This window comes from Siniperca chuatsi, linkage group LG2 (assembly GCF_020085105.1).
Source record: "Siniperca chuatsi isolate FFG_IHB_CAS linkage group LG2, ASM2008510v1, whole genome shotgun sequence".
In the NCBI taxonomy this organism is placed as follows: Eukaryota; Metazoa; Chordata; class Actinopteri; order Centrarchiformes; family Sinipercidae; genus Siniperca; species Siniperca chuatsi.
In genome coordinates this window covers 2,973,378-2,988,983 of record NC_058043.1, presented here as the reverse complement: position 1 = coordinate 2,988,983, position 15,606 = coordinate 2,973,378, and the positions used below count along the sequence as shown (strand labels likewise).

General features: G+C 43.8%; 1 protein-coding gene across 11 annotated transcripts in view; it reads left to right on the top strand.

Annotated features, from left to right (window-relative positions):
• Positions 1-2,770: 2,770 nt before the first annotated feature.
• Positions 2,771-15,606, top strand: part of LOC122870004 (CD276 antigen-like) — a 100,765-nt gene continuing 87,929 nt past the window's right edge. For 6 of the 11 annotated variants that reach the window (XR_006376482.1, XR_006376484.1, XM_044183623.1 and 3 more), the window contains exons 1-5: positions 2,773-2,986; positions 5,132-5,464; positions 5,776-5,796; positions 10,705-11,034; positions 14,136-14,414. Coding sequence is in view for 9 of the 11 variants with exons in the window: in XM_044183623.1 (XP_044039558.1) it covers positions 2,890-2,986; positions 5,132-5,464; positions 5,776-5,796; positions 10,705-11,034; positions 14,136-14,414 (1,060 nt within the window). In the remaining 2 variants the exon portion in view is untranslated. Of the gene's footprint in view, positions 2,987-5,131; positions 5,465-5,775; positions 5,797-10,704; positions 11,035-14,135; positions 14,415-15,606 lie in introns of all 11 variants that reach the window. The other 5 variants (XM_044183606.1, XM_044183613.1, XM_044183582.1 and 2 more) reach the window with 4 other exon arrangements.

Below are 15,606 nucleotides of genomic sequence, written 5' to 3'. Positions count from 1 at the left end.
AATTTGACTCTCAACACTTACAGTTCCAAGAACAATGTAAAGGAAGATACACATAGATATGCAGCTAAAACAAAGACAATGAAGCTGAACAAACATAAATGTATAACTATTATGTACAAGTTATGGGTGAAGAAATAGACACAAATACAAACATATGGGTGGAAGAAGTATTCAGATCCTCTACTTAAGTAAAATACACTGAAAATACTCCACTACAAGTAACATTCCTGCATTCAAAACCTTACTTAACTAAAAATATGTTAGTATTATCAGCTAAATGTACTTAAAGTATCAAAGTAAAAGTCATATTCATATTCCTGCTGCATTAATGTGTCTGTTGCATTTTACTGCTGCAGATGTTTAAGGTTGAGCTCATTTTAACTGCTTTATATACTGTTGGGGAGTTTAATCTGCAGCAATGCATCATGGTCTATAAGATCATCATGTGTTTGTTGTGTCGCTGTCCTGTGAGAACCACGTATCTCTAAAAAGTCGACTTTTCATGAGAGAAACAGCCTGTTTTCAGCTCTGTGATGATGCGTTTTCCAGCTGATCCGAGGGGGGGTTAAAGAGTTTATTCAGCTTCAGAAGGAGGAGAGTTTTCTCAGCACATAAAGGAAACTCTTCATCCTTCAGTTTATCATAAACATTAAAAATCTCCACATAGTTTTCACTGGACAGGAAGGGGATGAAAAACTGTCATCTGTAAAGTAACTAAAGCTGTCAGACAGATGTGTTGGAGTTAAAAGTACAGTATTTGCCTGTGAGATGTAGCAGAGTAGAAGTATGAAGTTGCATAAAATACAAATACCTCAAATTTGTACTTAATTAAATATTGTATGGTAGTGTAATAAGTTACTTATATACATACAGTGGAAACTAAACCAAATAAACATCTCATTTATCACCAGGCCTGTCAACATTAGTACATATTTAGAAGTAAACAGGGCATTAAAAAAAGAATATTAAATCCTAATTCTCGTATACAAACTAATGACATTATTAATTGAATCTGAATCTTTCAGAAGAGGTATTGGAAGCAAATGTATTAATAAGTAAATGCACACTTCTTACAAACTCTCAGCTACAATAAACTTTTTAGTATCATTATTTCTGTTTACAATATCCTTCTAAAGTAAAATAACGTGTCTGTCTGTCTGTTACTGTTTCTTCTGTTAGCTTGTTCGGGATGGGGCAGGACAGGGCAGGTCAGGGCAGGGCAGGACAGGGCAGGGCGGGACAGGGCGGGACAGGGCAGGGGCGGGACAGGGCAGGGCGGGACAGGGCAGGGGCGGGACAGGGCGGGACAGGGCAGGGGCGGGACAGGGCAGGGGCGGGACAGGGCGGGACAGGGCAGGGGCGGGACAGGGTGGGACAGGACAGGGCAGGGCAGGACAGGGCAGGACAGGACAGGGCAGGACAGGGCAGGACAGGACAGGGCAGGACAGGGTGGGGCAGGACAGGGAAGGACAGGGGCGGGACAGGGGCGGGGCGGGACAGGGGCGGGGCAGGACAGGCCAGGACAGGACAGGGCAGGGCAGGACAGGACAGGGCGGGGCAGGGCGGGGCAGGGCGGGGCAGGACAGGGCGGGACAGGGCAGGACAGGGCAGGGCAGGGCAGGACAGGGCAGGACAGGGCAGGGCGGGACAGGCTTTGTGTTTGTGGACAGAGATATTGCAGTAGTAGAAAAAGTTTCTGTTCAAAGCTAACTGAGTCTCCCTCTCTTGTCTGTTTTCGGTTTGTTACGTCGTCATGTTACGTTTGTCATGCGTGATATGCAACAGTCTTGATGCTGGGAAGGAGTGTAATGATGCAAAACATAATAAGAATAATAATAATAACGAGCCTGTTTTGAAAAGTACAAGTAGAAAGTACAGATATTTGTGTAAAAATGTAAGGGGTAAAAGTAAAAAGTAGTCAGAAAAATAAATACTCAAGTAAAGTACAGATACCTAAAAAAAAACGACTTAAGTACAGTAAGGAAGTATTTGGACTTCGTAACTCTGCTCAGCAGTCAGTGGTCTGGTGTGCGCTGTAGTTTTGCCCCATGTGTGTTCATCAAAGTCTGTTTTTAGCCGTGTTAGCCTCATAGCTCTATGGCTCTATGCCTAATGCCAGTCTGCCGGTTGTCCAGTCCACCACTCTGACGTTCCTTTTAGCGCCACCATGAGGTTCATATTTGTGGTTTTCAGTGAAATATCTCAGTAACTATTGGATGGGTTGTCATGTAATTTGGTACAAAGATTCACTTCCCTCTCAGGTTCAGTTGTAATCACTTTTCATGTAGCGCCATCATCAGGTTTGTCCAACACTCCTCAGGGAGGAGCAGGCCCTCTGCAGCAGGTATATATTTGCATCATCCACCCCTACATGCGGCTGATATGCAAACTGCAGGCGGTCTAATGATGAGCTAAGCAGTGGTCTGAGGTGTGCTAGGACCAGTCTCTCCATGACCTTCATTATGTGAGCGGTCAGTGAGTAATCACACCAAAAGATTCTTTCCTCTGCTTTTACTCTTATTTGAAATCAGAATAAGATGATGAGAATTTTTGGACTGAATGACATGATGATTGTAAATAATAAGTAGGCCTACAGTACACCCACTGTTGCCTGTTAGTGTGGAAACAGTTTATCAGACATTCATTTTTCTTCTTCAGGCTTTTATTTCCTTACACAGCTGCAGTCACGTGTGAAATGTCAGTGTGAAGGTAAAGCAGGCTACTGCTTAGGGGGGGCGTGGTACTTTGTACAGTTTCTGTCCCCATTTCAAAGTGGGAGGGGCGGAAGTGTTGCAGCTTCCGGACAAATCGAAAGTGTTTGGGACTTGCAGGTCTCGCAGCCAGAAACCGTTTCATGCTCGTTAGTGACGCTGCTTTTGTGTTACAGTGATGTTTAATCTTCAGGTGACTTCGACAACTATGGAGCTTCTTCCTCTCGTGTGTCTCTGTCTCCTGACTCGGTCTGGAACAACGTTTGCTGAAGAAGGTAAGAAAACTCAACTCAGACTGATAATCAATATCCTAATAATCAGCACAGATCGATATTAAAACATCCCCCTCCGCAGCACAGGTGGAGTCATTTCATGCCCGCCTCCTCCTGGTTCACTACAGTCTCTAACAGACCTGCTGCGCAGTATTGTGATGTTGACCATGTAGCGGTCTTTGGCAGCGGATGTTCGGGGCGTCGCCTCCGTCCTGCTGAGAGAAACGCGCCGCTGATTCCGAGCGAAGCTTCTTCGCGTCAAACCCGATTCATTGTTGCGACACATCTCTGATATTTCTGATCAGATATGAACTCTTGTCCGCCACCTGAGGGCTGCTGAGAGGTCTGTTGGTTTTTACTGAGCAGGAAATAAGAAGAAGAATGAAATAAGAAGCAGGAAAAGTTGTTCCGTTTCCTCCCCCCTCTCCCCCTTCAGCAGCTTGTCTGTGTGTTTGCTGGAAGACAAAGATGGATCTATAATTTGGGCCTCCTCCTCTGGTCTGCGCTGCTGTTCACGAGCAGCTGCTGCATCCAGCAGGTTTTATATGTGTGGACAGAGAGACTTCTGCAGGGAAACATCTTCAGGGCGGAGGCGTCTGAGCGTCCAACACTTCATTTCCTGCATTCTGGGGAACTTTTCTGCACCAGTTTGTGGTGGAAATGTCTTCATTTATGTAAAAGGAAACAGAATTCAGGCGGCAGGTGACGATTCAAATCTAGAAACTATAGTGGAATATAATGCAGTGCGGCTCCCTGCTGAGTCAGCACACCTGTAGGCACGATGCAGTCTGCACTCCTCTTTTGTGTCTTTTGTTCGGGGAAGTAACCTCTTTAAATGTGCACGTGGCTCCTGTTCACGTCAGAGATACTTTCATTCATTTGAGTTCATTTCTAAAGCCCTGGACTTTAACAGCTCCTGTGTTTCAGCAGGTTTTCTGCTCATGTTCAAAACTTTCTGCACAATCAAAGTCTTTCCCACATATCTGTGTTCTCTGAGATTTCGACAATAAAGTCGTGATTTCACGAGAATGAAGTCATAATGTGTTTAAACTCGACCTGCCCTGTACTCTGCTGTGCAGTAGCCGACATTGTTGCCTGCTGCTGTGGTAGTATCCCCTTCAGACCGTCTGGCAGGCACAGAGCCCCGTGTGGGACTGTACTGGATGAGACACAGTTTAGGGAAGCGGCTCTGCGCTGCTCTTCATCGGAGGTGGGAAACCGAAACTAGCTGCAAACACTTGTGATCAGGCAGAAATCTCACCACAAATGTTTCCTTCAGCAGCTCCGATAAAGTGCAGCTCCCAGCCGCTTCAGTGGGAAGCTTCCTGGAGTAGTGAGACAGTCCCAAACAGAGCAAAGGTGTCTCTAAGCGAGGGGGACGCAGAGACAGACACAGAGCTGCCGCTCAGAGGAGAGACGCCGCACTGCAGTCCAAACTTTTACAGGTGGAAATACCTGCAGACTGCCAGGAAACTCAAAGCATTTTAATCAGAGTTATTGCGAGGGATTCAGTAGTGGCTGGATGTTGGCAGGGACGTGTCCCTACCTTCCCTACCTAATTCTGAGCTCCTGTCTGCAGTTTACATGATGAAATCTGTGTTCCCGCTGTCTGAGTGGAGTTCAGAGGTTTGGTGTTGTTGTCTTTTTACTTACTAGACTTACAAATCATTAGGAACTGAATTCAGTTTCACTTCAGTTCTGCGTTTTCCTCGTCGCTCTCTCGTGTTTCCTCTCTGTCTTCCTCTTCCTGCTTATTAGTGTTGAGTGGACAGACAGAGACAGTCTGATTAACTGAGTCAGAGCTGATGTTCGTCATCACCTGGAAGAGAGAGAGAGAGTTCAATGTTATTCATTATTAATGAGTGAGGCTGCTCTCAAGTTGGTGCAAAAAGACTTTTGTGTGAAAAATAAAGATTAGAAAAAAGAAATCTAAAAGATAAAAACTCCAGATCTTAAACTATAAATATATGTAAGAAAGTAAAATGTAAACGAGTGCAGATATGCAGTCTGGAGGACAATGTGCTACAAGGCCAAAAACCAAGAACAGTTTCTTCTCATGAGTTGACAACAACAAACTTCCACATGTCTGTCTGAACTTAATGACTCTGCATGTAAACGCACTGATTAATACATGTTTTTATCTTCCAGGGTCAAAGGTCATCAGAGTGGAAGAAGACAGTGATGTTACTTTACCCTGTTCGCTCAGCAGCAAGGAGAACATTAGCAAAATGGTCTTTGACTGGAGGAAAGATGGTCAGAAGGACGTGTTCCTGTATGATGAAGGGAAACATTACAATAACGGCCGAGAAGGTCAAGATGAGCAGTTCAAAGGTCGCGTCTCACATTTTCCAGATAAACTGAAGCACGGCGACGCCTCCATAAAAATCAACAATACAAGGGTGGCCGACAGCGGAGACTACACCTGTGAATTTCCTCATCTTCAGCCAAGACAAATATTCCACATTCGACTTGTTGTTGTTGGTGAGTGCTTTCATTAAACAGGTAAAGATGGCCGCTCACTTACTGATGCGACTGCTTTAAGAGTCCCAGATGGACTTTTGTCAAGTGGTCAGAATCCACATCTGGCAGGGCCTCGTCCCCACAGCGCTGCAGCCACATCTGGAGTGATCACCTCTCTGTCAGACAGGCTTCATGTTTGCGGCACATTGCAGATTATTTCACTCTGCACAATGAAATTTCAGCCCACTCAGATTTTTTCCACAGTATTACCTGTCTGCCAAGTTGATGATATTTCACAAGCACTCTAACATCTGTTTTGTTTTCCCTTTTAGGTGGTTTAAAGGACGGACCAGGTGAGTCCTGATTTTGCTGACGTCACTCTCTACCTGTCACACGTGCTGTGAGTTTGGCTCCACAGGCCTGATATCATTCAGAAACAGTTTAAATCTGTATTCCTCACTGCGGCTCAGATGGAGATCATTCTTCTGTGTTCAAGGCGTCATAAGGCTGAAACTGCACATCACTTCTTAAAAGTGGAGACATTTAGCAGCATTTATTAGGTCTGTAGGTGTGTGATTAACGTTTACACTGTACTTCTATATGAGGATGTACATGACTGTGATGCTCTGCCTCTGAAACAGGAGAAACAATATTCTCGGCTCATTATTATTATTATTATTATTATTATTATTATTATTATTGGCTGTCACCAGTGTGGTGTACTATGAAGCGAGGTTAGCAGCTACGTTGAGCCTTAAGCCGGACTCTTCAGTGTCACGAAGGTGGCTCTCTTTAACCTGCTAGATCACCATGGTAACTGATGCTGAAAACACGGCCTGCTCCGGAGGAGGTTTGTTCAGAGTTTCGGCTTAAATCGGCTGTAAGAAGCGTCGCCCTCTCGCTGCCTCTTGTCCTGACGATGTTCTCTCTGCGCTGCAGCCTCAGCTGAGGGAATACGTTATATATGCAAACGTTAGTAATGCCACCGAGCGAAGCCGTGCAGTTACAGTCGGCCTATCGCAAACTGCGTCGCGTTGTCATGGGAACCTACATGCATTCAGTCGGTGATGCAGAAAATCTGCGATAACAAATGTTACACAGCAGATCATCCGTACACTAACAGAAAGATGAAGCCTCAGCAGCTACAGACCACTTTGGACTGTGTTTGTATACTTGGTCCTGATTAGCTGCCAGCTCCGTTTTACACTGCTGGTAATGCAGCTAATAGTATACCGGTTAGAACATTGATCAGTCTGTTGGTATTTATCACAGATAATATTCAGTCAGTAAAATTCATTCTGGCACAGTGTGAGACCTAAATGCACTTCTGAGTATAATGTTTGAATCTGCTGTATCAGGTTTAAAGTTTCAGAGCTCTGAATGTGCAGCTGCCACGTTAGAAATAAACAGGAGGCACTGAGTGGTCGAATAAAAATATTGGGTTGATCTTTGTGAACTTTTGCTGCATAAATCCAGACTGTATCGCTCCGCTCCCATTGTGCCCCAATAACTGTAGAGCCGACCCACCACCAAGAAGCACGTCAGGATTTTAATCTTCACAGCGCTGGGCAGTAGTCAGTGGTGGAAGAAGCACTCAGATTCTGTACTTCAGTAAAAGCAGCAAAACCACAACGTAAAAATACTGTTACAAGTCAAAGTCCTGCATTCAAAAGTCCACTTGAGTAAAAGTACATCAAGATGTACTGTATATATCAAAAGTATATAAAGTATTATTATTACACTTAAAACGTGCTTAAAGTAGAAAAAGTGATAAAGTACTATAAAAAAATATATTTTTTAAGTTGATCACAGTTTTTTTTTTAATGTAAGATCAAAGTAAATATCTCTTGATAAAAGTAGTGCAGTAAAAAGTAAAATATTTACCTCTGAAATGTAGTGAATTATAAAGTAGCATGAATTGGAAATACTCAAGTAAAGTAAAGAGTAGCAAGACCCAAACAGGGCAAAGGTGTCTCTAAGCGAGGGGGACGCAGAGACAGACACAGAGTGGGCTTGCTGTTCTGGTTAACAACAGATGGTGTAACCCTGGTCACATTACCATCAAACAGAGTATCTGTAGCCCGGACATTGAACTGTTAGCTGTGGGACTCCGGCCATATTATCTGCCACGTGAATTCTCACATGCCATTGTTGTGGCTGTTTACATCCCCCCCCTCTGCTAACCCGGCATCGGCGTGCAACGCCATTCACACCGCCATAGCACATCTCCAGACTCAACACCCAAGTGCACTCATATTAATCTTGGGTGACTTCAACCATGTCAGTGTTTCAACAACACTAATTTCACCCAGTATGTGAGTTGTCCTACTAGAGAGGAGAGGACACTGGACCTGCTGTATGCTAACGTTAAGGATGCATACAGCTCCCCAGGTAGGTCAGACCACAACCTGGTTCACCTCAAACCCTGCTATGTGCCTCTCGTTAAAAGGCAGCCCATGACCACAAGGACAGTGAGGAGATGGTCAGGGGACGCCTATGAGACACTGCAGGAATGTTTTGAGGTGACAAACTGGGATGCACTCTGTGAGCCTCATGGAGAGGACATTGACGGGCTCACTGAGTGCATCACTGGCTAAATTAACTTATGTGCAGACTGCAGTGTCCCAATTAAGATGGTCCATTGTTATCCAAATAACAAACCGTGGGTAACAAAGGACATCAAAAACATCCTGAATGCCAAGAGGAGGGGCTTTACTGATGGTAACAGGGAGGAGGTGAGAGCAATCCAGACTGACCTGGAGGTGAAGATCAGGGAAGCCAAGGAGAAGTACAGGAGGAAGCTGGAGAGGAAACTCCAGCAGAACAATATGAGGGAGGTCTGGAGCGGCATGAAGACCATCACTGGCTTCAGACCGACTGGCAGCAGAGGAGTTGAAGGCAGCGTGGACAGGGCCAACGAACTTAATCTGTTCTTTAACAGATTCGACACACCGGCTCCTGCTCATCCCCCTCTAACTCAGCTGCTGTCGGCCCTCAAGCTCCTCTGAGTACTCTGCTCCCCCCTCCCCATCAGGCTAACGGCCCTCTCCAGACCGACGACTCTCCCCCTCCCCCACCTGTAACTTCTGCTGTGTGCCTGACTGCTGACCAGGTGAGAGGACAGCTGATGAGGCTCCGCTCAAACAAGGGTGCAGGCCCCGATGGCGTTAGCCCCGGGGTGCTAAAAGCCTGTGCCCCACAGCTATGTGGAGTCCTTCAACATGTCTCCAACCTGATCCTGAGTCTCCAAAGGGTCCCCGTTTTGTGGAAGACATCTTGCCTCGTTCCTGTGCCGAAGACGCCGCGTCCCAGTGGCTCCAAGGACTACAGACCGGTGGCACTGACCTCCCACATAATGAAGACCCTGGAGAGACTAGTGCTGGAACAGCTGCGGCCCATGGTCAGACCCCTCCTAGACCCCCTTCAGTTCGCCTACCAGCCCCGGCTGGGAGTTGAGGACGCCATCATCTTCCTGCTTAACTGCATCTACACCCACCTGGACAAGCCGGTAAGCACGGTGAGGATCATGTTTTTTGACTTCTCCAGTGCTTTCAACACCATCCGGCCTGCCCTGCTGGGGGAGAAGCTGGCAACAATGCAGGTGGAGGCCCCCCTCGTGTCCTGGATTGTGGACTACCTGACTGGCAGACCACAGCACGTGCGCCTGCAGCACTGTGTGTCGGACAGCGTGGTCAGCAACACTGGGGCCCCTCAGGGGACCGTCCTCTCTCCCTTCCTCTTCACCATCTACACCACAGACTTCAGCTACCACACAGAGTCCTGCCACCTTCAGAAGGTTTCTGATGACTCTGCTGTGGTGGGATGTATCAGCGGTGGTGAGGAGTCTGAGTACAGGGCTGTGGTGGGGAACTTTGTCTCATGGTGTGAGCAGAACCATCTGCAGCTCAATGCGACAAAGTCAAAGGAGCTGGTTGTAGATCTACGGAGGGCCAAGGTACCAGTGACGCCGGTTTCCATCCAGGGGTCAGTGTGGACATTGTGGAGTACAAGTACCTGGGAGTACACATGGACAATAAACTGGACTGGGCTAAGAACACTCAAGCTCTGTACAGGAAGGGCCAGAGCCGCCTCTATTTTCTGAGGAGGCTGAGGTCCTTCAACATCTGCTGGACAACGGTGAGGATGTTTTATGAGTCTGTGGTGGCCGGTGCTATCCTGTATGCTGTTGCAGGTTGAGGGCAGCGGACGCCAACAGACTAAACAAACTGATCCGTAAGGCCAGTGACATTGTGGGGGTGGAGCTGGACTCTCTGTTGGTGGTGTCAGAGAGGAGGATGCTGGCCAAACTACACGCCGTCTTGGACAGTGTCTCCCACCCGCTCCATGACGTGCTGGTCAAACAAAGGAGCACCTTCAGCGGAAGACTCATCCCCCCACAATGCACCACAGAACGCCACAGGAAGTCATTCCTGCCTGTGGCCATCAAACTCTTTAACTCCTCCCTCTAAGGGTCAGTCTGTATGACCCGAAGTCACTAAACTGGATATTGATCACTACATCTCTGCCATACTTGAAATAATTGTGCAATATTCTGTGTATTACTCCAGTGCAATATTTAGTTTTTCCTATTTATTGATATTGATATTATTCATACTTCTATTACTGCTGTGCATTATCCTCCGTCTCATTATAATCTCAATAAGCTACACTTAACTCGACAGTACATGCGCTCTTACTTATTACTTATATTATTACATTTTATTATGATACCGTATTATCATCATCAACCGGTAAACCCACTTGGTACTTCATACTTATTTTATTTTATACTTATACCCACCTGATGCTTAATTTATTTTCAGACCTGTTTTCTAGTGTATTGTATTATATTTTTTGCTAGTACTTTCTCCTGTGTGCACTGACGTAAAGACGAGCTGCTGCTGTAACAAAGAGTTTCCCTTCGGGGATCAATAAAGTATTTCTGATTCTGATGTTCGTCATCACCTGGAAAAGAGGAAGAGTTAAATGTTATTCATTATTAATGAGTGAGGCTGCTCTCAAGTTGGTGCCAAAAGACTTTTGTGTGAAAAATAAAGATTAGAAAAAAGAAATATAAAAAAATCTCCAGATCTTAAACTATAAACATATGTAAGAAAGTAAAATGTAAACGAGTGCAGATATGCAGTCTGGAGGACACTGTGCTACAAGGCCAAAAAACAACAACAAACTTCCATATGTCTGTCTGAACTTAATGACTCTGCATGTAAATGTACTGATTAATACATGTTTTTATCTTCCAGGGCCAAAGGTCATCAGAGTGAATCAAGGGAGTGATGTTACTTTACCCTGTTCACTCAGCAGCATGGGGAACATTGAGTTTAAACTCTTTGACTGGAAGAAAGATGGTCAGAAGGACGTGTTCCTGTATGATGCAGGCCTTCATTACAATAACGGCCGAGCAGGTCAAGATGAGCAGTTCAAAGGTCGAGTCTCACATTTTCCAGATAAACTGAAGCTCGGCGACGCCTCCATAAAAATCAACAATACCAAGTTGACCGACAGCGGAGACTACACCTGTGCTTTTCCTCGTCTTCAGCCAAGTCAAATATTCCACATTCGGCTTGTTGTTGGTGAGTGCTTTCATTAAACAGGTAAAGATGGCCGCTCACTTACTGATGCGACTGCTTTAAGAGTCCCAGATGGACTTTTGTCAAGTGGTCAGAATCCACATCTGGCAGGGCCTCGTCCCCACAGCGCTGCAGCCACATCTGGAGTGATCACCTCTCTGTCAGACAGGCTTCATGTTTGCGACACATTGCAGATTATTTCACTCTGCACAATGAAATTTCAGCAGTCTGTAGTAGGTCTGACTCTTTGACTGTAAAAGCTTCATCTGTGTCTTAACCCCCCCCCGCCTCAAATTTGTTTTAGACGAAAAGAAATTCTGTTCAATAAACAGAAACAAATTTCATCTTATCTTTAAAGACAGATCAGGTGAGTGATGTCACTGATTTCTACATCATGTTTGTGATGTAACTCATACACACAGCCAAATTTAATATTTATGTTGTTAAAATGCTTTTCTTTATGGATTTTAGAGTGATGGATAAATCAAATTGTAAAACATAATAATAATTATAATTATATTATTTCAAATGTCGATACTTTATTGGTCTCAGTCTCGGTCGGGTTCTCATGGGGTGTGAATGCTGTTGAAGACCTTATGTTTTACATTTTCCGACATTTTTTGTATCCCTTTACTGCAGAAACGTTTGTATAGATCTCTGATTTTGTCCCCAAAAGCATCCTTTAGCACGATGTTCAGATTCATTTTTTTTAACGTCTAGCTTAATACAATACTCTGTTGGACTAAGTCAGACTGCAGAAGCCCCATATTAGCTCAAGATGAACTTCAGAATGCATTTTTGGATGGAGCGAGGGCTGTGGATTTCCCCATCTCTTACAGTGTAGTCGCACTATGAACGTATATCTTCATGACAAGTATGGAATTATTACAGCGACCAATAAGTCTTTCAATGTATATCTGACATGTGAATAGATGGATAGACTTGAAAAAATCCCAAACTTTAACTCTTGAACATGTTGCATATATTTAAGTAAAAACATAAACAGCATTCACAGAGAAACAGTGAATTATTCAGGAATGTTCCTCAGTACTTAAAGTTATCTACAGTTTCAAATCGGCTGACCACTGATCACGACAGGCTGAAAAGCAAAGTCCTGTTTTGTTTTTACTGGAGTTGAGCTCCAGCGCACTCTGCTGACACCAAGTCTGGAGAGCAGGTCATGCTTCAGATTCGCCAGCTCTCCAGTCATGTCCTGCTTATACCAGGCCATTTAATCTGCATATTTGTATAAACCATAGTTTTTGTACCATATTTGAATTGGTTTGTACAGAAAATAAGACAAAAGATAAATTGCTGCCCTGAGAAGCTCCTGCCCTAATTATGAGCCTCTTAGACACACTTCCTCTCGTGTAGACCCTCTGTAGACCAGTTAACTTCAAGGTCATATAGACGATACATCTGTTTTCCTCACTGCTGCACACAGATGGAGATCATTCTTCTGTGTGCAAAACTACACATCACTTGTTAAAAGTGGAGACATTTACCAGCATTTATTAGGTCTGTAGGTGTGTAATTAACGTTCATACTTTTTATATGAGTATGTTTTATTACTGTGATGTTCTGTCTCTGAAACACACTGTATTGGAGTTGTATTACACTTTTCAAATCCTTTGGTTCTAATGTATTTACAGGTTTTTGTAGGTTTTAATACCAGTCACCTCTGCAGTTTGATACACTCCTATTGGCTCACATGAACACAGACACCTGTCACATGTGAAGCCTGTTCACTCACACTGACGGAGAGAACGGATCAGATATCGAAAACAACAAAATACGTCCTGTTGTAACAACTATCAGAAATGTTGGGGTGTTATTAAGGCTTACATCGAGCTTCTGTTTCTCTCTCTTCCTGTTGTCTTTCTCTTTAACACGCTGCATTGTATTTACAGACATTATACAGCTGTTTAACAGGCTGAGTGGTTCTCCTCATGACCAGTGAACTGGTCTGCATGTAAAATCAGTGGAGTGCCCCTTTACAGACAAATGAAACAGGAAATGTAGGTTCACCCTTTGTCTCATCAGGGTTTGATTTGGTCCATATAGACCAATCCATTCAAGCAGCATGTTCAGATATTTCTCACTGACATAATTAAGCCCTGATAACAGAAGGGATATACATACTTTTGAAGACCTTAAGTTTTATATTTTATAACAGAATTACTTTTCATGTAATAGAAAATATTGTCTACTCAGTTGTCACGGATACGCCAGGCTCCACAACCTACTAATCATCCACACCTGCTCCCTGTCACGCTCCCTGTCACACTCCTGCTCCCCATTAGCTCCCAATTACAGACCTTACAGAACTTTTCATGTAATAGAAAATATTGTCTACATCTCAGACAACAAATTTCACGTGATTTCATTTCAAGTAGTGCTGCACAATCAAACGCAATATGGTCAAAATCACAACATGACCAAGTGCAATATCCAAATCACAGAAGCTGCAATTTTTTGATAAAAGGTAACATGTGAGACAAACATCATTATAATGAAGTACTGTAGTGCTGCAGAGATGCCTCGGCCTACAAATCTTGTTCTCCAGATGTAAGAAAACATGTTTGTTTGGTACAGACCCCAACAAATGTCACATCATCATGATTTTAATAGTTTTTTCAGTGAAAAAGAAAATTGTGATGCAAAAATGTTCATTCCCACTAATCGTGAATCACATCGCAATTGTAATGACTTATTTTTTTACCATATCGTGCAGCCCTAATTTCTAGGTCATTTTTGTCACAACAAACTGGGCAGAAATTTAAAGGTTTGTCCAAACGTCTTCACTGTGTCTGTGCTTCTGTCATGATATGAGTCAGAAATAGTGTTTGCAGTTGTAAATAGTTACCAAACTTTTGGTAGAAGTTAGAAATGTTTGAAATATCATCATGTCCTATCTAACAATGCAGGGAGGTGAAACTAAGGCTCATATTGTGCTTTTTTATTTCTTTCGGTTTGTTTTTCTTCAATCTTAAACACGCTCTAATCAACATTTAGCAGAGAATGGATCAACAAAAACATCCCAATGTTACATTTGTAAAGCTGGAATTCTCTTACGTAATCTGTTGTTTCTATAATGTTCACAGGTGCAGCTCCAGAGCCGTCTGTCACGATACTTGATGAAACAAACGACTGGTCGCTGCTGCAGTGTAAGGTTCAAGGCGCTTCTCCAAAACCTGAAGTAGAGTGGCAGGACAGTGCTGGAAACATCCTTCCTGCTGGAGAACCACAGGCCTCAGAAAGAGGAGGCCGCTTCTACATCACCCTCAACACTACTGTGTCCAAGACCGACCGCTATCGCTGTGTAGCCACACAGGAGGACATCAGCCATCAGATTTATGCTGAGACCTACGTGTTTATCAGTGGTGAGATTCTTCCTACTGGTGGTTTAACATTTAAATAATTGTAATTGTTTATGTGTTTATTAGTTTTCAAATATGTTTAAATGTGTTCAGGCTGAACACAAAGCAAATTGGGATGAAGTCACATTAAACTGAGACTCTGAGACTCCACTTCCTGAATCTACAGAGAGAGGAGGAAGAATGAGAGGGTCTGGAGGGAAACAACAGAAAGAGCTGGAGTTTGGAGTAAACTCTGAGATCAGTCACACAAACACACACAGGAATTTAGTGAACTTCACACACAAACCCAGTAGTAGATTTCTAAATGGCTGCTGCAGCCTGATCCTGAGGATCGGCATGAAAACGCCTCACGAGGGCGATTTAGAGACTGAAGTCATTAGAATCAGTGACTTTTTTTGTGCCACAAGTGAAAAGAGAAAAGGTTCTGAACTTGAAGAATTATTGTGTCACATGTGCCACCAAAACACACCGAGGCTCTCTGAAGGTTTATTAGCTGTGATTAGATCAATAGATCAGAGAGAGAACTTTATTGTTCACCACTTCACACATTTACTAACATTTGGCTTGTGGTTTGTATTAAATGTGACACTGTGCAGCTCACTAAAGCATGTAGGCTGATTGAACCAATCACAGGCGCTGTGTGATATTAGCATAAGGCTGTCGCACAGAGGACACAAAATGGCGGCACAGTGCGATATACAGCTGTGATTTACAGCCAGATGTGTGATTCTGCCTGCAGTTTCCTGACAGCAGAAGTTTTGAGTGGAAACAGGTTGAACTTGACTTTCTTCTCCAGTTAATGAAGCAACAACCTGACAAGCAAAACCTCTGCTCTCGACTTCTCTCAGCACAGTAAACACGCTTAAAGTGAAAAGAGAAAAGGTTCTGAACTTGAAGAATTATTGTGTCACATGTGCCACCAAAACACACCGAGGCTCTCTGAAGGTTTATTAGCTGTGATTAGATCAATAGATCAGAGAGAGAGACTTTTATTGATCCCAGTGGGAAACTGCAGAGTTACAGCAGCCAAGTCACACATGAATCACATCACAAACAACATGAGGACACTCAGAGATGTCGGTTAGATTTTAGTCACTGAGGATTTTATTCTTTCATTTCTTAACTAGAAACTGAGCTCAGACTAAAAACCAGGACCAGACTTTAACTCTGAATAGAAACAATGATAGTTCCTGGT